A 22,916-nucleotide genomic window follows, 5' to 3' on the forward strand; every position below is an offset into this window, starting at 1 on the left:
AAAAAAAAAAAAAAGAGGAGGAGGGTGAGAGAGAAGCTCGGAGAGCAGAGGAAAGGGGCCGCCGATCGCCCCCCCGCTTTCCCGCACGCGCTCTCTAGCCGTGGCTGCCCGCCTGCCGCGGTTACCCCGGCCTATCCCTCGGTCCCCTGTGAGCGGATCTAGGCGCTGAGCGAGGCCCTGCCGGGGCGGCCATGCGGCGGTGACAGGAGCTCGGCCGAGACGCTCGGGCCCCTCGCCCTCTCACCTCCTGCCCGCTCGCCAGCCAGCCTCAGCCCGAGGGTGCTCCGCCGCAGCCGCAGTTCGCGCGCGGCCCACACTCGCTTCCCTTCAGCACCCCCGGCCCCGGCGCTGCCTGGAGGCGGCTGCACTCGGGTGAGTCCCTGTCGCCTCATCTCCGGTCCCCCGCCCCGGTTGCCATCGCGAGCACGGTCTTTATTTGAGACTCGCTCCCTCCGGGGCCTGCACTGACAGGGGTCCGGGGACCGTCGGCGGCCGTGTTGGGGGCCACAGGTCCCCCCCATCCCGGCCCGCCGGCGTTGGGGGTGGGGCAGGAGCAGACGCGGTCGCGGGGGACGACAGTTGCACGCGCGCGCCTGGGTGCGTGGGGGAGGGGCGCGCGCGCCGGCGCGGCGTGGGGGGGCCCCTCACGCGTGAGGCCCGCGCGCGAGCGAGCCTGCGGGCTGCGCATGCCCGGCCGCTGATTGGCCGGCTCCGGCGATGCGGGTGCGCGCGCGGTGCCAGGCCCGAGCCGTGGGGTCGCGCTCGGCCTGGTGTCTCCGGGGCTCGTGCGCCCGGGCAGCAGACGCGCCGGATTGGCCGGCGGGCGGCGGGGGCGGTGCCGCGCTGCCTGGTAACTGCGGGCCGGCGGGCGGGCCCCGGAGCACCGCCCCTCCTCGCCGCTGCCCCTGCCCGCCCCTACCCGCGCCCAGGTGGAGCCCGGAGTGGGCTTTGTCCCCGGCCCGGCCGGCGCGCCTGCCCCACGGGGCCTGCTCTTTTGGGGAAATAAACACAATGACCGGAAGGAAAACCTCAGCCTGGAGGCTGTGAAAATAAGCCGTCTGGATTCTACCAGCACCCGGTCGGGGGTTCAGGGAAGAAGACAAAACTGCCCTCTTTCCCCGCTACTTGTGCTTATCCAAGTTTTGCCTTTTAATAGCGAGTTTCTTTTTTGTGTTTAATGTTACGGTTTTGCGCTCATTTGCGTCTGAGAATGTTCAGATGTTGGGTCCTGTTGGTGTGGTGCTCACTCTTCGGAATGCGGGGCTCCGGTCAGACTTCTCACCTTCCTGCATTCAACTTTGCTGCAGACAATGGCTTGATGGTCCACTGCATAAAAGTGGTCTCCGGGAGTTAAGGAAACAAAAGGGGAAGTTTGCAAATGAGAGTGCCGTAGAGTGCCCTGAGGAGGCCGGGTGTTCCCCCCGCACTCCTCCCGGCTAAGCCCTAGGATTTGGGATATCCGATTTTATTTCCTACTACATATTTTTGCTTTGTCCGTTTTCCAGCCACTGTAGTCTACTGCCTTGCACTTCAGTTTCTCCCGCTTCTTGGGATCTTGGCTCACACCTGTAGGCTGGAATGACTTTTTCTTCGCTTGAGGCTGTGGAACTCTTTTGCTCACATGCAATTACTTTAAAGCCATATCTTTTAACGTTGGGTCAGAATTTGTTGCTTCTTCATACAATCAACTTGTTTGCCCCTCCTAGGCTGGCGTCTTTATTTCCTCTTGGAGTGTGTTCGGTTATGCTTTGGAAACACGTGTCTGACCTAGACACTAGGTATTAAACTCCTGGAGCGGGTAGGGATTAAGCCTTTTCCGTCTTTGTCTTTCTCCCCCTTCCAGTCTACAGCCGCCAAAGTGCTTTGTTTATATTACTAGCGACAGCTAACGCTTGAATAATGTTTATATGCCTGGCATCGCTCTTAAGCACTTAAGGTATGTTTTTCTTATTTAATATTCATAACAACCCCGTTCCTATAGATGAGGAACAGGACTAGAGAAGCTGTGTAATTATCTCTTGGTTACCCAGCAAGTAAACCTTGAATCGAAGATTTGAACCTAGGCAGTATGACTCTTCACCCCTAAGCCAGTGGTTCTGAAAACCCAAGCAAGCATCATCCTCCCCTGGAGGGCTTGTTAAAACACAATAGCTGGGTCCCACCCCAGACATTCTGATTCTGCAGGTCTGGGGTGGGGCCGGAAAATTTCAGTTTCTAACGAGTTCCCAGGTGCTGCTGCCGCTCCCAGGACAGACGCTTTGAGAGCTGTTCACTACCGGAGGAAATTAAGTTCTGAGGGAAGTTTATTCTAGAATGCTTGTCATTACTTTAAAATGAGATCTTAAAGAACCAAAAGTAATTCGTACTGCTTACTGTAGATTGCTTGGAAAACTGAGAGTTAAGAATTTTTCATAGTGTTGGTTACAAAATTAAACAGGTCTCCAGTTTACAAAGGAGCCATGGATTTGAGTACAGAATACAATTAGAAATCTAATCTCGGCTTTTCCCCTCTCTCATTCATTTATTTTTTCATGGCACAGGCATTTATGTCTTTCAAGTGATGCCTAAAGCATCCTATCCCCACCAGAGTCTAAAGATAGGGCCTGAGCTTGGAACTGAGGTAGGCTGGGCCAGGCCGGGGCAGGCAGAGCAGCTGGGGCTCCCTAACTCCACCCTCCCGCCAGTTCCATGCACCAAGGATTTGGCTAACTTTTAAGAAAATGGCTACAAAGACTTTGTCATTAAAATGTAGGCTTTGGGCTTCTTTTTCTTGGGGCACAAGTCTTGGTGAGAATGATTTTTAGTTTTTTTGGTGTAATGGATTTCTGTCGGAGGAAAGTGAGTAAGCTCAAATCAGGTAGGAGTGGGATTAGCTTACGGTAATCTATCATTTTTAAAATTTTGTTTATTTATTTTTTGGCTGCGTTGGGTCTTCGTTGTGGTGCGCAGCTTCTCATTGCGGTGGCTTCTCTTGTGGGGCACGGGCTCTAGGTGCGCGAGCTTCAGTAGTTGCAGTAGGCAGGCTCTAGGGCGCGCGTAGTTTCAGTCGTTGTGGCACGCGGACTTAGTTGTTCCGCGGCATGTGATCCTGGACCAGGGATCGAACCCGTGTCCCCTGCATTGGCAGGTGGATTCTTAACCCCTGCGCTACCAGGGAAGTCTCTCATATCATTTTTTTGATGATCCATAGATCAGTGGTGTGTTCCAAAACATAAAATATAAAAGACGAGGTCCCGGCTCCAGGTTGTTATTATCTAAAGGAGCAGTAAATAAAACACTTAAGCTTTTCTGTTATTACTGGTGTGTAGCTATTTGCATTGCATTCTACCTAATTCAGTTCTACAATTGTTTCTTTCTTCATTGAAAACATGAATTTTTAAAATATTGCAATCCTTTTCATATAACTGCTGTGGTATAATTAACATGAACTTGTCTTAATCACTGGCTTAAACAGATGCTGATAAGTAATTTTTATGTATATCTAAGGGAAAGCATTTTTTGAAGAGTTGTTTGAGAAGTAATACCCTTTGAGCTATTTCACTTTTCCCGAAATGCATTAGAGGTAATCTACCTGAAAGATAAATACCATGAATTTTATTAAATAGCAGTTTACCAAAGGTCATTGGTACCATTTTTCTTCATAAGTTGTCTACATTTATTTGGGATAAGCTTATTCATTGTTACTAACTGAAAGAAAGTAGGAAATGCAATTAATCAGTTGTTCATTATAATTGTAGAGTTGAGTTTCCTTGTAATCAATGGGCTTTAAATGGCAGCATAGCAATATGAAGAATAAAATTTGGTTAAACAAAGTGTAACTGAGGCTACCTGCCTGGGAGAGTAAAATTAAGAATTAGTATTTTAGAGGATGTATTAAAAATTATGGGAAAATTACAGAAAAAATCACGTGGATAGATCAGAAGCGCTGCAGGTATTATCTTAATATTCTTAATTTTCCATCCTTTCCTCTTTCTTCCTTTACTATTTACCCTCTTTCTTGTCTTTCCTTTACTGGAATGCTCAATGATGCAGTTTCCCTGTTTTTTCTTTTTTCCTCTTTGTTTCTACAATCCTTTTCTTCATATCCCATGCCTGTCTCTGGCACTACTCCTTTGCTTTAAACACTTAGACCTAGTGGGAAAGTAAGAAAGTTCCATATAACCAGGGACTGTCAGAGTTGATGGCGGATTGACTCATGTTCCTTGGTTTAACTTGATGAAAAATTATAGAGGATTTTAAAAGAATTGGTTTATTTAAAAAGCAACTTGAGGCAAAATGAATTTATAATTGAGAGAGAGGGAGTATGGCTTAGTGGGCATAGACATAGGTTCTTTTTTTTTTAATATTTATTTATTTGGTTGCGCTGGGTTTTAGTTGCGGTAGGCGGACCCCTCAGTTGTCGCTCACCGGCTCCTTAGTTGCGGCACGCGTGTGGGATCTAGTTCCCTGACCAGGGATTGAACCCGGACCCCTGCATTGGAAGTGTGGATTCTTATCCACTGCGCCGCCAGGGAAGTCCCTTTATAGTGATTTTTTAAAAATTGTGGTAGGGACTTCCCTGGTAGTCCAGTGGTTAACACTCGCGCTTTCACTGCAGGGGCCGCGCACACCATGTGGCACGGTCAAAAAAAAAAAAAAGTAGCAAAAAATTGGTAAAATATACATAACACAAAACTTAACACACAGTGTTAAGTGCACAGTTTGTACAGTCACATTGTTGAGCAGCCATCCCACCATCCATCTCCAGGACTTTTTCATATTCCTAAACTGAAATTGCCCGTTAAAGAGTAATTCCCATTCCCTCTTCCCTCCAGCCCCTGGCACCTGCTGTGAGGCATGTGGGATCTTAGTTCCCTGACCAGGGATGGAACTGGTGCCCCTTACACTGCAAGTGTGAAGTCTTAACCACTGGACCACCAGGGAAGTCCCAAATTTGACTGTTTTAGATACCTCATACAAGTGGAATTATTTGGACAGTATTTGTCGTTTTGTGATTGGTTTATTTCATTTAGCGTAATGTCCTCATGGTTCATCCACATTTTAGGATGTGTCAGAATTTCCATCCTTTTTGATTGTTATAGTGATTTTTAAAGTTTTTGTTTTTATAGTATGGCAAAGGAGGTAATTTTTTTAAAGTACTGTATATGACTATATCATGGTATAATTATAGAAGTGGAGAGTAATGAAGAGTTTGATCCTATTTACGGTATTTGGTTAAAATCAGCCCTGGTTAGACTGAGCCTGTGAAGGTTTCTGATTGTATAGGTCCCATACTTTTGAAAATTGATGTGTGTTTTGATTCCATTTGCATACACTGTCTCTAGAGACCATAGTATTTTTATTATATGTTAAAAATTATTTTCTGATTATGTATTTTTGTTGTGTTGATTGCTTCTGTAAAGCTTTTAGAGTACTTTTTCTTAGGGTATGTTGTAAGTGGGGTAGTCACTTTACCCAACTAGATACTCACTTCATAATTTTTTTCTTTATTTGTAGTCTTACCTATAGGAAAATTAGTTTTCTTTATAATAACAAAATGAGTGTTTGAACTATTGTTCACTATTCATTGTCTATGTTTTAAGCTTTGGAAAAGAAGAGATCCCTTACCACATGTGGAACAGTACTCATTTATCTACTTACCCAACATATTGAAGGCCTTATGGGTGGGTTAGGTATTGTGTGATGCCCTCAGAACACAACCCCCAGAACACAGTCTATTTCTAGGAGAATGCTGGTATGGGCAAATTCTGTTGTTTGTTGAGAGCTTCACAATAAAGACTCCTTAGTTCAGTTTGTATATTCAGTCTAGTTTACTTTTTTTGGTATTTAGCGCAAGGTGACTTTTATACTTAAATTGTAAAGCAATCTTTGAGGAGTAGGTTTGATACCAGCAAATTTTCATGCTTGTTGGATGTATGCTTTAAAAGGTGCACATACTATATTTCAAAGCAGTGATTTGTTGTTTATCTTAAAGTTACACAATATTATAGGTCAATTATATCTCAAAAATAGCTGGGAAAAAAATAAAAATAAATGGTTAAAAAAAAGCAGTGATTTATTTTGACAACTTATTATTTTTCCTGCCCCGTCAGAAAATAGATTATTTTATTTAGCAGTATTAATTAAAGCAGTTAGTTGGGAAATTTTCATTTGTCAGGCTTGGATTTGGAGAGTTTATTGGTAGATAAATAGGTATTACATATATGTGTATTTTAAAAATAAGTAACTAAAAATTTTTAAAATTTACTTTATTTAAATTTTTGGCTGCGTCAGGTCTTTGTTGCTGTGCGTGGGATTTCTCTAGTTGCGGTGAGTGGGGGCTACTCTTTGTGGCGGAGCACAGGCTCTAGGCGCACAGGCTTCAGTAGTTGTGGCGCATGGGCTCGGTAGTTGTGGCCTGCAGGCTCTAGAGCACAAGCTCAGCAGTTGTGGCGCACAGGCTTAGTTGCTCCGTGGCATGTGGGATCTTCCTGGACCAGGGATCGAGCCCATGTCCCCTGCTCTGGCAGGTGGATTCTTAACCACTCTGCCACCAGGGAAATCCCTAATTAAATTTAAAGTTAAGTGCTGGGACTTCCCGGGTGGTTCAGTGGCTAAGACTCCACGCTCCCAGTGCAGGGGGCCCAGGTTCAATCTCTGGTCAGGGAATTAGATCCCACATGCCGCAACTAAGAGTTTGCATACTGCAACTAAAAATCCCAATGCTGCAACTGTGGATCCCGCATGGATCAACTAAAGATCCTGCATGCTGCAACGAAGATCCCGTGTGCCTCAACTAAGACCCGACGCAGCCAAATAAATAAATATTTAAAAAAACAAAATTAAATGCTTACTCAATTTATTGAATGCTTGTGTTAAGCGCTCTGTCAGGTACTTAATAGCGTCTCATACCAACCTTGTGAGGTAAGTACACATATTATTGTCATTTTCCGGATTAGTATATTTGGGATTAAAGAATCCCACAGTCAGCCATATCTAATATTGGAGCTAGGACTTGAATTCAGAATTTGGCATGATTCCAAAGCTGCCATTCATAATAGCTTTGCTCTGTTGCCTGCTTTCTGTACACAGTACATTAAAAAGATAAAGATGGAACTTTTAGGTCACAGTTACTTGATTTTCATTTCCTCTTCCAATTCATACAAAGTTAGAAAAAGAACAAGTGAGCCAGCTTATCAACTACCAAATGTTTTTTAAATTTGAAGTAAGGACAAAGGGGCACATTCTTTGTGTATTGGCAGAGAAAGCTGCTACTTTTAAAAAATCTGCACTATCAATTTAAAAGTATAACTTACACATTTGTGAAAAATTTCAAACTAGTGCCAAGAAAAGTTGTGGGTCTTCCTGAATAGTTGACAAGGTGTTTGTTTGTTTGTTTGTTTCAGAGACAGTGTTTTGGCTACTGTGACACTCAGTATTGAACTTCTTTGATCCACCTTTGGGCAGATTCTCTTTCCATGCCTTCATTTTTAAAATTTTATCATTCTTCCCTTCACCTGGCTTTTTAAAAAAAGATAAAATTTAGCTATTTTTGTTAGCTGTCTCAACAGTATTTTGGAAATGGGGTGGAGAGGGTATATAAAGTTTTAAGTATAAAAATAAACACACTTGGAGATCATTTCAAATCTTAACCTTTCAAATGTATTTTGTTTCTTCTCGAGAGATCACTTGGTGTTTACTGATAAAATTACCAGCTTTATTTCAGCAGAAAGAAAAATTTTAGTATCTTAAAATGTAAGCATAGCCTGCTATGAAAACTTAAAAGCCTTGACTTTTAAAAATCAATCTTGATCAAAGGTTTGTTTTAGGGATTTCTAATTTTCTTTCTAAATGGTCTCTTTGGCTCTATTTCTCTTGTTTGCTGAGGTGTATATGTTAAATATATGTGTTACCATATTAATATAAATTGTGATACTTTGTATTCTTTTATTAAATGTTTGTAAAATGGAACCTCTGACGAAACACCAACCTAATTTATTCCCTTTGAAAATACCTATTAAACCTATAGAGATAAACTCTTAGAGATGCGTATTAAAATATTCCTCTGTGTTAATAGGCAAGGAATAAGGAAATTCTGGGAGTTACAGGTTCTAGTGTAGTCTCTGGCAAACTGATCTTATCCAAAATGTTCTGTCCACTTCTGGGACATTGCCTGGACAAACTAGAGAATATCTTGAGAATGGTGCCACTGAGGAATATTTTGGAAATCATGTTACAGGTAAAGCACAGGACAAACTGGGGATGCTTGGTTTGGAGAAGAGAATTATGGAGCACGATGCATTGAAAGGGCTCTTTTGTAGAAGAAGGCTCTTTTAGGAGGCAGCAGTGGCTGAGACAGATTTGTTTGTTTGTTTTTAATATTTATTTATTTGGTTGCACCGGGGCTTAGTTGCTTCAGGTGGGCTCTTTAGGTGCGACATGCAGGCTTCTTAGTTGTGGCATGCGAACTCTTGGTTTTGGCATGCATGTGGGATCTGTTTCCCTGACCAGGGATCGAACCCAGCCCCCTGCATTGGGAGCGTGGAGGCTTAACCACTGTGCCACCAGGGAAGTCCCTTGAATTTTCTTCTTTATTTAAGATTGTAAGTTTTGAGATTGAAATGGAGAAATGTTTGTTGCAAATAACAAAATAATAACACAAAAAAGAAATAAGACATAAATGGAATAAAAGAAACAAGATCAGTGTTATGGGTCCCCACCCACCCCCACCTCCCACGGACTGAAGTCTGACCTGAACCTTAATTTGAAGCAGAAACACGTTGAAAATTTAGAATATTTTAGAAATCAACATAATCAGAAATATTGAGAATCTCAATTTTTTGTTAGAGTGATGATGGCCTGTGTGAAAGTGTTCTAATTTATTTATCTATTTTTGGCTCCCTTGGGTCTTCGTTGCTGCACGTGGGCTTTCTCTAGTTGTGGCGAGCCAGGGCTACTCTTCATTGTGGTGCATGGGCTTCTCCTTGCGGTGCCTTCTCTTGTTGCGGAGCACGGGCTCTAGGTGCGCGGGCTTCAGTAGTTGTGGCTTGGGGGCTCTAGAGTGCAGGCCCTGTAGTTGTGGCGCATGGGCTTAGTTGCTCTGCAGCATGTGGGATCTTCCCGGACTGGGGCTCGAACCTGTGCCCCCCTGCATTGGCAGGCGGATTCTTAACAACTGCGCCACCAGGAAGGTCCCTGAAAGTATTTTAGAGTTCTGTTTGACTCACTGTAAAATTTCTTTTTATTGTTTTGCTGTTCAGCATTAACGGCAAGGATCAATAAATTAAAAGCAAAAGTGTGGTCAAATAAAAACACTTACGTGGAATTAATTATGGGCTTATTTTGAGGTAGAATGGATCAGTGCAGTAAGGACACAGATAAACCTAATTCCTGAAATGGATCTCCAATAAGAAACACAAGAGGATTTTAAAGAATGGCTGGAGTCTGTTTTCAGAGACATAAAAGAAGGCATTGCTTCTATTAAACAGTAGCTGACAGGATAAAAGATAAGAAGATGAAACAGCAACAGGCCAATTAAGTTCAGCTTTGAACTTAAAGGAGAATTAAAATCAAATCAGGGAGACAAAAGATGAAGTCAAAAAAAAGTTCAGAATTGAAGAATTAAGGAAATTGAAAAAATGGGAAAGAAAATGGAACGGACTCTGGTAGCTATTATTTTTGTGTACTGGCACACTTTATCAACCCTTTTCTCCTGATAACAGTGTCCTGCTTTGCCTTTTAACTGCTTACCTTCCTATTCCACGTGGTTCTGGCTAGACTGCCAATAACAGTGTATCCCAGGTAATCTTGTTCTGACTAGCCACGTGGGCTTGGGATGGGCTTGGGATAGGCTCGTGACACAAATCCCCAGAACTTTTGTGCAAAAAATAGCAGGAAGATATGATAGTACGCTGCCTCTAGGATCACAGTATAGGTGTGTGGTAAGCATAAAGATGCGTGTGGCCATCATTGTCTTAGGAAAGAAACCCACCTGCTCAAGAAGTGAGGCCTGCAGGGAGGGAATAGAGAGAACTCTAATGATATCTCGTGTTCCTTGATCTAGCTGTGTATAGAATCAGTGCAATGTTTAGGCTGAATAGTTAAATAAAACAATAAAAATTCCTTTGTTCACTTGTGGTGGTTTGAATTGGGTATTTGTAACCTTGCAGTGTAAGATAGTTCTGGCTAATTCATAAATTGTTCTTGAAAATAGAAGACTATTATAAGTCAGTTGTGGTTCCCAGAGTTGGTGGGACTAATAAGAATGTTCTAGAATTATAAAACAAAACTTTTGTAAAAATACCAAAAAGTTGATAAGATAGGAATTTTGAAGAGCTATTATGAGAAGCTAATATTAAAAGGAAAATGAGGGAGTTCCCTGGTGGTCCTGTGGTTAGGACGCCTCACTTTTCTGCTGCAGGGGGCATGGCTTTGACCAGGAACTAAGATCCTGCAAGTCCTGCGGCGCAGGCAAAATTAAAAAAAAAAAAAAAGGAAAATGAGAACTAATGGTAGAAGTGGGAATCTCTTTTGCCCTAAGGGCATCTGCCAATTTCACCATATGAACTTGAGTTTTGAAAACCATGTGAGATGAGAGGCTGAAATCAAAGCCCAGAATCTGCACAAAATTCAGGGGACAGATAGACCCTTCCCCTCAATAAGTTGAGACCTCAAATTGGTTAAGGCTGATTAAGAAATAAGCCAGCTTGCATCCCTATTTGTGGTCTGGGTTACCATCTCTGGGTGATTCGAGGAAACTGAAGCTTTGGATTATGGTGGTCCCAGGCAGGTATTGTTCCCAGATAATAGGTCTCATATTTAAAACAGTGTTTTGATGTAAAACGACCAGCATACAGTAAAAGACAATCAGGCATACATTGGAACGAGAACCGTGAGTTTGAGCTAGAACTATGAGAAACATCAGAAATACACCTGCAAAGACTTGAGATTTTTGAATTATCATAGACTGTAAAACAACTACCCGTACTATGTTTAAAGAAATATGTCAAGCTTGAAAATCTTTAGGGAGTAGGAAACTTTAAATGTGACATGGCAACAAATAGAAATTGTATAAATGAAAATTATAAACAAAATAAAAAACCTGATGGGTGGTTTTAACCACAGAATAAGTATAAGTGAAGAAGGAATTAGTGAAATGGAAGATAAGTCAGAAGAAAGATAAGCCAGAAAGGAAAAATGAGAAAAATTCAGAAGAGGGTAAGAGATTTAAGGATTAGCATACATTTAGTCTGCGTCTCTGTGTAGGATAGGAGGTAGACAATGGGACAGAGACAATACCTGAAGAGATAATAGCTGAGAATTTGCCACTACTGAAAGATGACAATCCTTAGCCCAGTGAATGATAAATGTACTGAATAAAAGGAAATGTACACTACACACACACTATACAGAGTGAAACTGTAGAAAACCATAGACAAAGAAAACATCTTAAAAACAGCAGGGATGAGGATTGGGATTACCTTTAAAAGAGATTCTAGATGACTTCTGACTAGCAACAATGGAAGCCAAAAGATAATGAAATAACCTCAGTGTGCTGACAGGAAGTATTTGTCAACCCAGATTCTTATCCTAGTTGAAAGTATCTTTCAAGAATAAAGAATTTTTAGCAAACAGTAAGTTTGCCATTAGAAAGAAACTGTAAAGGATTAACTTTAGGCAGAAGGAAAATCTGAGATGCAAGAAAGAATGAGCAAAGAATTTCATAAATATGTATGTGGTTAAATCAAAATGAAAATTAAATTGTTCGAAACAAATAATATTGCATTTAAGAATACAGAATTAAAATACACATACACAAAAGCTGAATAATTAAGGAGCTATATCCACATAATAATTATCAGAATTCGGACAGTTTATGCAATGTGTAGTCATCATCAGAGGTCAGTTTAGTAATGGGCATAGGACCCTAAGCAGATGAGTCACTCAGGAAGAAATACAGATGATAAAACTATGAAAAGTGTTTCTTTAGTAAGCAAAGAATTTCAGCTGTTTTAGTAATAATGAGGTATTCATAGTGATTAGGTCATAGTTCTCCAATATGTTGGTGAGACTGATGAATTTAGTGTTTTTAAACATTTCTGGTAGCAATGGGAAAATTTTAGCATTATGTATTAAGAGGTATAAAGATTTTCATGCTATGTTTCAGTATTAAATTTTTAAAATACAGAAATAAAAAGGCAAAAGCCAATTTTATGAAGATGAGAGAAATTGTATGATTCCATTTCGGTGGGCTATTATGCAGCTATTTAAAGAACTTGTTCTGTAAGAATATGTAACATGACAGGTAGATGATGCTAGTTGATCATTAAGGCAAGGTCACTGTACTCATAGTGGGTTAGGCTCTTTGTAATTTTACTAATTTATTCTGAGAATCTGCATCCCAGATGTCTTGTGTATGCATTTTAACTTTACTGTATCATAAAACTGTACTTCTCTGTTCCTTTTCTGTGTTCTTTTTCTCAGGCAGGCTACATTGGTACTCTGTTCTATGGGGATACTCTTGTAGCAATAATCCTTGGAGATTGGGACTTCCCTGGTGGTGCAGTGGTTAGGAATCTGTCTGCCAGTGTGGGGGACACGGGTTCAAGCCCATGTGGTCCGGTTGGATCCCACATGCCGCGGAGCAACTGGGCCTGTGCGCCACACTACTGAGCCTGTGCTCTGGAGCCCGCGCGCCACAACTACTGGACCCTGCGCGCCACAACTACTGAAGCCTGCGTGCCTAGAGCCCGTACTCCTCCGCAACAAGAGAAGCCACCGCAATGAGAAGGCTGCACCCCGCAATGAAGAGTAGCCCCTGCTCGCAGTAACTAGAGAAAGCCTGCGCACAACAACGAAGACCCAACGCAGCCAAATGAATAAATTAATTAAAAAAAAGAATCCTTGGAGAGTGGCAGTGAAGAATACGCACACAGTTGGGATTGGCCTTTGTATCCTGGCTCATGTTCCCTTAAGTTTCTTTTCCATTTATTAGTTCATTCTTTTGCTATAGCTACTACCGTGGTGGCTCAAGAGGTCATGAGAATTTAAAAGTTTACTCAACATAGTTTAATTTCTATAGCAATATAGTTTTTGTGATAATGGAAAAGTTCTGTATCTGTGATTCTTCACTACAAAAGTCGCTAACTACATGTGGTTGCTAAACACTTGAACTGTGGCTAAGACTACTGAGGAACTGAATTTTCAATTTTACTTAATCTCGATTAATTTCAATTTAAGTAACTACCTGTGGTTATTGGCTACCATGTTGGATAGCACATTCTGGAGGGATACCTTCCAGCTGTTTCCTTGACTGCGGATTTTCTGCCTTGGATTATGGCCTCCTTCCTTACAAAGAGAGATCCCCATTTCTTTCCACACCACCCCTCCTTTACCAAGACAGCATCAGAGATAAGAAAATCGGGAATAAATACATTGTGGTACAAATCCCAGAAGTCGTTTTCTTGTCTAACATTGGGCTCATCTTTTTTTTTTTTTAAGTTAGTTTCCTGTAGTGCGTGTGTGTGTTTCTTTAGTATTTACTTATTTGTTCATTTTTATTTGTTTTGGCTGCAGTAGATCTTAGTTGCGGCACACAGGATCTTTGTTGGGGCACGCAGGATCTTTGTTGCAGCACGTGGGGTCTTTTTTTTTTTAACTGTGGCATGCGGACTCTTAGTTGCGGCATGCAGACTCTTAGTTGAGGCATGCATGTGGGATCTAGTTCCCCAAACAGGGATCAAACCCGGGCTTCCTGCATTGGGAGTGCGGAGTCTTACCCACTGGACCGCCAGGGAAGTCCCTGGGTTCACCTTCTGAATTGTCTCAGTTCAGTTTTTCTTCCTTCTCTGTGTTTAAAAAGATTAAAAGGGATCTACCATTTTTATATTTACTGTTTTATGAAGGACATGATCATTTTTGTCATTTTCCTTTTTGTTCTAAAGAACTAACTGTCCCATTTTAGGTACTTTACATTTTTGTTTCATGGTCACTTTATTTTTATTTTATTTTATTTTATTTTTAGGGCTGTGCCGCGTGGCGTGCGGGATCTTAGTTCCCCAACCAGGGATTGAACCCGGACCCTGGGCAGTGAAAGCGTGGAGTCCTAACCACTGGACTGCCAGGGAGTTCCCCATGATCTTTCTTTTCTTTTCTCTTCTCTTTTCTTTTCTTTTCTTACTTTTCCTTCTTTTCTTTCTTTCTTTTTTTTCTTTCTTTCTACCTACCTGCCTATCTATCTGTCACTGCATTGGGTCTCAGTTGTGGCACGTAGGATTTTCATTGAGGCAGGTGGGATCTTTCATTGAGGCGCATGTGGGCTCTCTGTTGTGGCACGCGGGCTCTAGTCGAGGCCCGCGAGCTCAGTAGTTGTGGAAGTGAAGGTTATTATGGAAAAATAATACGCCTTGTCCATTTTGACTGAGCCACATTTTACTATAAGTTTACTTAAAACTTATTTATCCAAGAGAAAAGAATAGGACCTAGGCTGTTACGGAAAATAATTTCTATCATCTAACCATTCTCTTGCTTGATACTGCCTTTTCTGTTTTGGGAAACAAAATTCTTTTTGTTAACAGATACGGGGATGTGTCAATTTTTTTTATTATAAAATTTTATTTCCTAAGTATGTATACTTCATTAGTTTTTTGCGGTACACGGGCCTCTCACTGTTGTGGCCTCTCCCGTTGCAGAGCACAGGCTTCGAACGCGCAAGCTCTGCGGCATGTGAGATCTTCCCGGACCGGGGCATGAACCCGTGTCCACTGTATTGGCAGGTGGACTCTCAACCACTGTACCACCAGGGAAGCCCACTTCATTAGTTTTTGATGCCCAAATCTAGCCTAGCAGTTAATTCACATGCTAACACATGGTGGAGCTAGATCACAGTTTCATTTATTTATTTATTTATCTATCTATCTATCTATCTATCTATCTATTTATTTATTTATGGCTGTGTTGGGTCTTCGTTTCTGCGCGAGGGCTTTCTCTAGTTGTGGGAAGCGGGGAACACTCTTCATCTCGGTGTGCCGGCCTCTCACTATCGCGGCTTCTCTTGTTGCGGAGCACAGGCTCCAGACGCGCAGGCTCAGTAGTTGTGACTCACGGGCCCAGTTGTTCCGCGGCGTGTGGGATCTTACCAGACCAGGGCTCGAACCCGTGTCCCCTGCATTGGCAGGCAGATTCTCAACCACTGTGCCACCAGGGAAGCCCCACAGTTTTTAATAATAGGGAAATCATCCTCTTTTTTTTTTAATTGAAATTTAGTTGATTTACAATACTATATTAATTTCAGGTGTACAACATAGTGATTCAGTATTTTTATAGCTGTACTCCATGTAAAGTTATTATAAAATATTGACAATATTCTCCTGCGCTGTACAATATATCCTTGTAGCTTATTTAATATAGTAGTTGGTACCTTATAATCCCTTATCCGTATCTTGCCCCTCCTCCTTTCCCTGATGATCTTTAATAATAGGGAAAAGGGGGCTTCCCTGGTGGTGCAGTGGTTGGGAGTCCACCTGCCGATGCGGGGGATGCGGGTTCTTGCCCCGGTCCGGGAGGATCCCATGTGCCGTGGCGCGGCTGAGCCCGTGGACCATGGCCGCTGGGCCTGCATGTCTGGAGCCTGTGCTCCGCAGCGGGAGAGGCCACAATAGTGAAAGGCCCGCGTACCACACACACAAAAAATAATAATAGGGAAAAGATTTACATACATTTTTAGCCAAAACGATTTTTCATGCTAACAGCTCAGCATGTTCTCTAATATTGGGCCTTCAGTTAAGGAACACCCAGATGTCTTTAGTAAATTAACTTATATACACAGATTTATTTTTAGAATTTCTATTTATGCTTCCAGTCATTAATTTTTTAGTCATCCTTTCATATTAGTTTCATTTGATTATTTGGTCTCTTGCTAAAACCTAGAATTAACCAAATTGAAAAGGGGTACTTTTTAATAGGCATCTAATTTGCATGCTATTTATAGAAAGACAATTCTTTTAGTATTAGAATTTTTAAAAATTTGCTTTAGGGGCTTCCCTGTTGGCGCAGTGGTTGAGAGTCTGCCTGCCGATGCAGGGGACGCGGGTTCTTGCCCTGGTCCGGGAGGATCCCACGTGCCGTGGAGCGGCTGGGCCCGTGGGCCATGGCCGCTGGGCCTGCGCGTCTGGAGCCTGTGCTCCGCAATGGGAAAGGCCACAACAGTGAGGGGCCCGCGTACCGCAAACAAACAAACAAAAAATTTGCTTTAGGTTTTGGCTTCTTAGAATGTCTTTATGGGATGTATTTTTGCCTTTTAATTTTTAAATTTTGATGAAATATATATGACATAAAATTTACCATTTTAACCATTTAAAAATGTACAGTCCCCCTGGCATTGAGTACATTCACATTGTGAGTTTTTTTTATTCTATTAAAAAAATTTTTATACATCTTTATTGGAGTATAATTGCTTCACAATGCAGTCTTAGTTTCTGTTGTACAACAAAGTGGATCAGCCATATGCATACATATATCCCCATATCCCCTCCCTCTTGAGCCTTCCTCCCACACTCCCTGTCCTACCCCTCTAGGTCATCGAAAAGCACCGAGCAGATCTCCCTGTGCTATGCTGCTGCTTCCCACTAGCTAGCTCTTTTACATTTGGTAGTGTATATACATCAATGCTACTCTCACTTCACCCCAGCTTCCCCCCCACCCCTTGTCCTCAAGTCCATTCTGTATGTCTGTGTCTTTATTCCTGCCCTGCCACTAGGTTCATCAGTACCATTTTTTTTTAGACTCCATATATATGCGTTAGCATACGGTATTTGTTTTTCTCTTTCTGACTTCACTCTGTATGACAGACTCTAGGTCCATCCACCTCACTACAAGTAACTCAATTTCGTTTCTTTTTATATCTGAGTAATATTCCATTGTATATATATATGCCGCATCTTCTTTATCCATTCATCTGTCAGTGGACGTTTAGGTTGTTTCCATGTCCTGGCCACCATAAATCGTGCTGCAGTGAACATTGTGGTACATGTCTCTTTTTGACATTCACATTGTTGTGTGACCATCATCACTATCTATCTCCGGAACTTTTTTGTCATCCCAAACTAAAACTCTGTATACGTTAAATAATAAATTGTCATTGCTCCCTCCTTCTAGACCCTGGCAACCATCATTCTACTTTCTGTCTCTATGAATTTGATTATTATAGGTAATCTCATGTGAGTGGATTACACAGCATTTATCCATTTGTGTCTGGATTATCTCATTTAGAATAATATTTTTAAGGTTCATCTATATTGTAGTATGTATCAGAACTTCATTCCTTTTTAAGGCTGAATTACATTCCATTGTATGGATAATATATTTTGTTTATTCATCTGACAGTGGACACTTTGGTTTCTACCTTTTGGCTGTTATGAATAATGCTACTGTGAACTTGAGTGTTCAAATATCTGTTCAAGTCCCTGCTTTCAGTTCTCTTGAGTATATACCCGGAAGTAGAATTGCTGCATCATGGTAAATCTGTTTAATTTTTTAGAGAGCTACCAAACTGTTTTCCACAGTGGATGTACCATTTTACACTCCTAAGAGCAATGCACAGGGGTTCTCATTTCTCCACATCCTTGCCAGCACTTACTATTGAATGGTCTATGTGTTTGTATTTTTATAGTGCTTGAAATTCAACTGAGCCTCTTTGCTGATGCAAAAGTATCAGACAGTGTTTTCCAAAGAGAATGTATTATAAAGGAATCTTAGCTCTTATTTGTCCTGCAGCCTATTTACTTCTTAATAAGAAAGGAGGAATTCTCTTCACCCAACCTCAGTCTACTTAACCCACTCTTGAGTAATCAGTGTGCACATGGGAGAAAGGGGAGGTTGTGTCTAATTCCTATGTGGAACTGTGATAAACTATCACTGGATTGTGAAGTGCATCACCTCTTCCTCATTGGGAAATTTTTAAACTGGTTCTGGGTGACACCTAAATTTATTTTGGGAGGTGATGCTGACCTAGTTTTATGGAACTAAAACTAGATGGAAAGTTGGGGGTTAGATTCTCTATCTTATAGGATAACAGGAGTTTGGGGCAAATATTGATAGATTACTTGGTTTTTAAGTCTTATTTTTTCTCTTAAGCAAGAAAACTGTAAATTAGGCAATTTATGGAGGACCCTCACAGCTCTAAACATACGTTGAGCAAGACACTGAATTTCTACCACTCACTTTCCTAATACTTCTCTTTCCTAGGGATCATGGCCCAAGTAGCAATGTCTACCCTGCCCGTCGAAGATGAGGAGTCCTCGGAGAGCAGGATGGTGGTGACATTCCTTATGTCTGCTCTTGAGTCCATGGTGAGATGGTTTTTCAGTTCTATAAAGTTTTCCGTAGTTGGATAAGATTGGGCTTGTGAATGAGATTGATTTGTTTTTGGAAAACATACACTGTGTCTATTATTTTTAATAAATACATACTGTTTTTGCTTGAGTAATAGTTATGGATTTAAGCCTTTCAAATTTTATTGCATGTTTCAGAATGTTCTTAACTTATCCGAATGTGTAATTTTTTACATTTAATTTCAATTTTTTACCTCCCAGTATCTTAGGCAATCCCTTGTTTTATAAGCATTAACTTTGAATTTAAGTGTAATATTTGAAGTTACTCAGAATGAGTTTGTATGTTATAGTGTGGTGCTGGTGTCTTATTGTATCTCTGTAAAGAACATTACCACAATTTTGGGCCATAAGAGCACATTCACTATTTTACATCTATTCTTTATTTTATTGTGCTGTGCTTCACAGTTGTCTGAATTCTGTGACCTTCTACCCAATATGTAGTGTGTTAACTCTTTATTTTTAAAAAAACTTATACACATAATTGCAAAATATTAAGTAGTATTCTTTTGCTGTACTTTTATATTACTATCATGGTAGCAATTCAGTTGGCTTATCATGTTTTTCTGAATATGTATTTGAACTCATAGCTTTAAGAAACATCAGACTTAAGTATTTTCTGACACAATGAAATTATATATTCTAAGCAGGAGGATGCTGTGTATTTCCTGTCTTAAGCATTGACTAGTATTATATAGCATCTAACCTCACAGTTCTCAATATGACATAGTTCGTGGAATCTTTTTTGTTTTTCTGTTAGGGCATTTTTTTTCTTCTTTCTGCTGTATAAGAATTAAAAAAATTATCTCCTTAAAGAAAGAAATTTTAGAATGGTTAGTGGCTATATATACTATTACTTTTTTTTTTTTTTTTAAGTATTTGTTTATTTGGCTGCACCAAGTCTTAGTTTCATCATGTGGGCTCTTAGTTGCGGCATGTGGGATCTAGTTCCCCGACCAGGGATCGAACCCAGGCCCCCTGCATTGGGAGCATGGAGTCTTAACCACTGGACGACCAGGGAAGTCCCTACTATTACTTTCTTTCTTTTTTTTTTTTTTTTTTTTTCCTACTATAACTTTCTGACTGTCACTTATTTCTTGCTTTTGGTCATAAAGTTAGCCAAAATTTGTGGCTGTAACGTTAAATAATTAAGAGATTAAATCCTATTCTGTTGATATTAAATAATTTTCTTTAATACTACTCTCTATGTAGAATGAAATAGGGTCACATAGGACCCATTCCCTTCCTTAGAATGTCTTTATAGTTTTCTCATCTTTGGCAGAAGTAAGAGGATCTCTCCTCCTGTTCCCAGTTGTATACTGTGAAGTATAATTCATAGGTGTATAGGTCAGCTTCATCCTTCTTCCTTTGGCCCATAGATTTCTTTGATCTAATCCTTAGACAGTACATGAATCTTGCTTTACTGTTTCGTAAATACTGCCTTTGGAGACAGGGTTGTCCAACTAAGAGTGTGGATAGTGCAGCAAGAATGCACCGTCATTTATCACAAGGTAAGTAAATAATAGTTCCTTACAAGTGAGCAGCCATGGTACATCTCAAAGGTATGTACCATATAGCATATCATAGAAACGTCATATAACAAAATTACAGTACAGCATCGTTTGCCGTGCTGGGAACGATTGTTGGCTCACCTCGGTCACGAGTTTTCTACTGTGGCTTTATTACAGTTCAAAAGATTTCTGATCGTGACAGTAGGTATAAAATTATTTATTTGAGATACTGTTTTTAAGCGATATTATTCAAGTAATTTCCATTTAAGAAATTAGGGGCTTCCCTGGTGGCGCAGTGGTTGAGAGTCCACCTGCCGATGCAGGGGACACGGGTTTGTGCCCCGGTCCGGGAAGATCCCACATGCCGCACAGCGGCTGGGCCCGTGAGCCATGCCGCTGAGCCTGCGCGTCCAGAGCCTGTGCTCTGCAACGGGAGAGGCCACAACAGGCCTCTTTACGCGTACCGCAAAAAAAAAAAAAAAAAAAGAAATTAGAGGGTGGTAATTGTACAAATCAAAAACAAATGGAGGGGGCTTCCCTGGGTGGCGCAGTGGTTAAGAATCTGCCTTCCAATGCAGGGGACACGGGTTCGAGCCCTGGTCCGGGAAGATCCTACATGCCGCGGAGCAACTAAGCCCGTGCGCCACAACCACTAAGCCTGCGCTCTAGAGCCCATGAGCCACAACTGCTGAGCCTGCGCTCTAGAACCCACGAGCCACAACTACTGAGGCCCACGTGCCTAGAGCCCGTGCTCTGCAACAAGAGAAGCCACCGCAATGAGGAGCCCACGCACCGCAATGAACAGTAGCTCCCGCCCACCGCAGCTAGAGAAAGCCCGCGCACAGCAACCAAGACCCAACGCAGCCAAAAATAAATAAATTAAATAAATTAAAAAAACAAAAAACAAATGGAGGAAGCTGTAGTTTTCAACAAATGATGCTGAGAACATAGGTTCTTTGGGGGGGAAAAGTCTTTATTGTGCAAGTTAAACTCTAGATGAGTAAACATTTTTTAAAATTGTCATATTAAGATAAACTAAAAGACCAGAAGAAAATATGTATAATTATGTATTTAATTATGTATTCCATAAACAGCTTTTCTATGCCTAAAATCAGTGAGGCACTGTTATGCATTAATAGAGAAACACTTAACATAGTAGAAAAATAAGCTAAAGTTAGCCTAATTTACAAAAAACTGTCCAAAGTACAACACTCTAATTTATTTTATTTATTTTTATTTATGGCTGTGTTGGGTCTTCGTTGCTGCACACAGGCTTTCTCTAGTCGTGGCGAGCAGGGGCTACTCTTCGTTGCAGTGCGCGGGCTTCTCATTGCAGTGGCTTCTCTTGTTGCAGAGCATGGGCTCTAGGCACGTGGGTTTCAGTAATTGTGGCACGCGGGCTCAGTAGTTGTGGCTCGCGGGCTCTAGAGTACAGCCTCAGTAGTTGTGGCGCACGGGCTTAGTTGCTCTGCGGCTTGCGGGTGGATTCTTAACTACTGCGCCACCAGGGAAGTCCTAAAGTATCCTTTTTAAATGGTTCTGGGAAAGTTGCACAATAACATTTGCTAGGATATTGTGAGTTAGCTCTTCTAGAAGTGCAGATGGGACTATCAACTGATAGAAACTTCTTAGAAAGCAATTTTTAGTAGGTTTTGAGAACCCTAAAAGTATTTACTTTCAGAGTCAGAGTTTTTTGGCTATGTTGTTTCATGTCTCTGACTCTGTTCTGAGAAAGTCACTCAAGATACACGTTGTTCCCAGATTAGTATTTCATTGTTATTCTTAGGAGTGATAATTAGAATCAGCAACATTTTCAGTAAGGTTTGCACTAAATGAATTATTGTTTATCTATGAAATGGAATGGTATATACTCTATTAAGAGTTTAAAGAATATTTAATCTCATAGGAATATACTCAGTAAAAGTATAGTTGTCTAAATGGAATTCCTGGTGTGTACATATGGAGATACTTCTGGAGGTGGGATTATGTGATGGAAGTTGTAGTGTGTCTTCCAGACCCCACCTCCCCCATTCAGGACTGATGGCACTAATCCCCCAGTTTCTATGAGTGTCAGAGGCTCCCTTGCCCAGGGTCTTTCCCTTTCCTTGGGGAGGCCTGTCCCAGCTCCAGAATTTCTGCGGTGCATCTGTGGCAGCTGTTGATTCCCCCTTTGCAGAATCCTGCCCCCTCACAGCGCACAGCTGTTGTTATTGGGAGTGCTTGCCAGTAAGCCTGTGTGCAACTCTGAGTCTGTTTCTTAGGTATTTGACCTATAACAGATTACGAAGGAGTTCTGCCTTTTTTCTTATAAATTGTGTGATTTCTTCTGTTTAAAATCAGGGTTGTTGGGACTTCCCTGGTCATCCAGTGGGTAAGACTCCATGCTCCCAATGCAGGTGGCCTGGGTTCGATCCCTGGTTGGGGAACTAGATCCAGCACGCATGCCACAACTAAGAAGCCCCACATACCACAACTAAAAGCCCTCATGCCGCAACTAAAGAATCCCAGATGCTGCAACGAAGATCATGCGTGCCGCAACTAAGACCCGGTGCAGCCAAAATAACTAAATAATAAATATCAAAAAATAAAATAAAATCAGGGTTGTAAACTATCTGTTAGAAAAGAGAGGTCCCTTAAGAAAAATGGGGACTCTGTTGTGTATATGATAACTTAAGGTCAAAACTAGGAACTTCACCTCGTCCACATTAGGTATTAATGCAGGTCAAGTGATAAGATTTTTTATTCATCCAGCAGAAACAGTGCTTTTAAACATGTGTACATAACATAAGATTTCCTATTTGTGTATTTCAGTGTAAAGAACTGGCCAAGTCCAAGGCGGAAGTGGCCTGCATCGCAGTGTATGAAACAGACGTATTTGTTGTTGGAACAGAGAGAGGACGCGCTTTTGTCAACACCAGAAAGGATTTTCAGAAAGATTTCGTAAAATACTGTAAGTATTGTATTTTTATCTTTGGTATTTCATAAATATTAAACCTAAATATTTATAGATAGCACATCGTATTTTCTTCTAAAGCTGAAT

At 41.4% G+C, this 22,916-nt stretch overlaps 1 protein-coding gene across 8 annotated transcripts in view; it reads left to right on the forward strand.

Moving 5' to 3' along the window:
* The first annotated feature begins 237 nt into the window (after nt 1-237).
* Nucleotides 238-22,916, forward strand: part of GTF2I (general transcription factor IIi) — a 95,863-nt gene continuing 73,184 nt past the window's right edge. For 7 of the 8 annotated variants that reach the window (XR_012326038.1, XM_073792018.1, XM_073792020.1 and 4 more), the window contains exons 1-2: nt 18,223-18,326; nt 22,688-22,826. Coding sequence is in view for 7 of the 8 variants with exons in the window: in XM_073792018.1 (XP_073648119.1) it covers nt 18,228-18,326; nt 22,688-22,826 (238 nt within the window). In the remaining variant the exon portion in view is untranslated. Of the gene's footprint in view, nt 373-18,222; nt 18,327-22,687; nt 22,827-22,916 lie in introns of those variants that run through there. The other variant, XM_019921930.3, reaches the window with a different exon arrangement.

The sequence above is a fragment of the Tursiops truncatus genome, chromosome 15 (assembly GCF_011762595.2).
Source record: "Tursiops truncatus isolate mTurTru1 chromosome 15, mTurTru1.mat.Y, whole genome shotgun sequence".
Classification (NCBI taxonomy): domain Eukaryota; kingdom Metazoa; phylum Chordata; class Mammalia; order Artiodactyla; family Delphinidae; genus Tursiops; species Tursiops truncatus.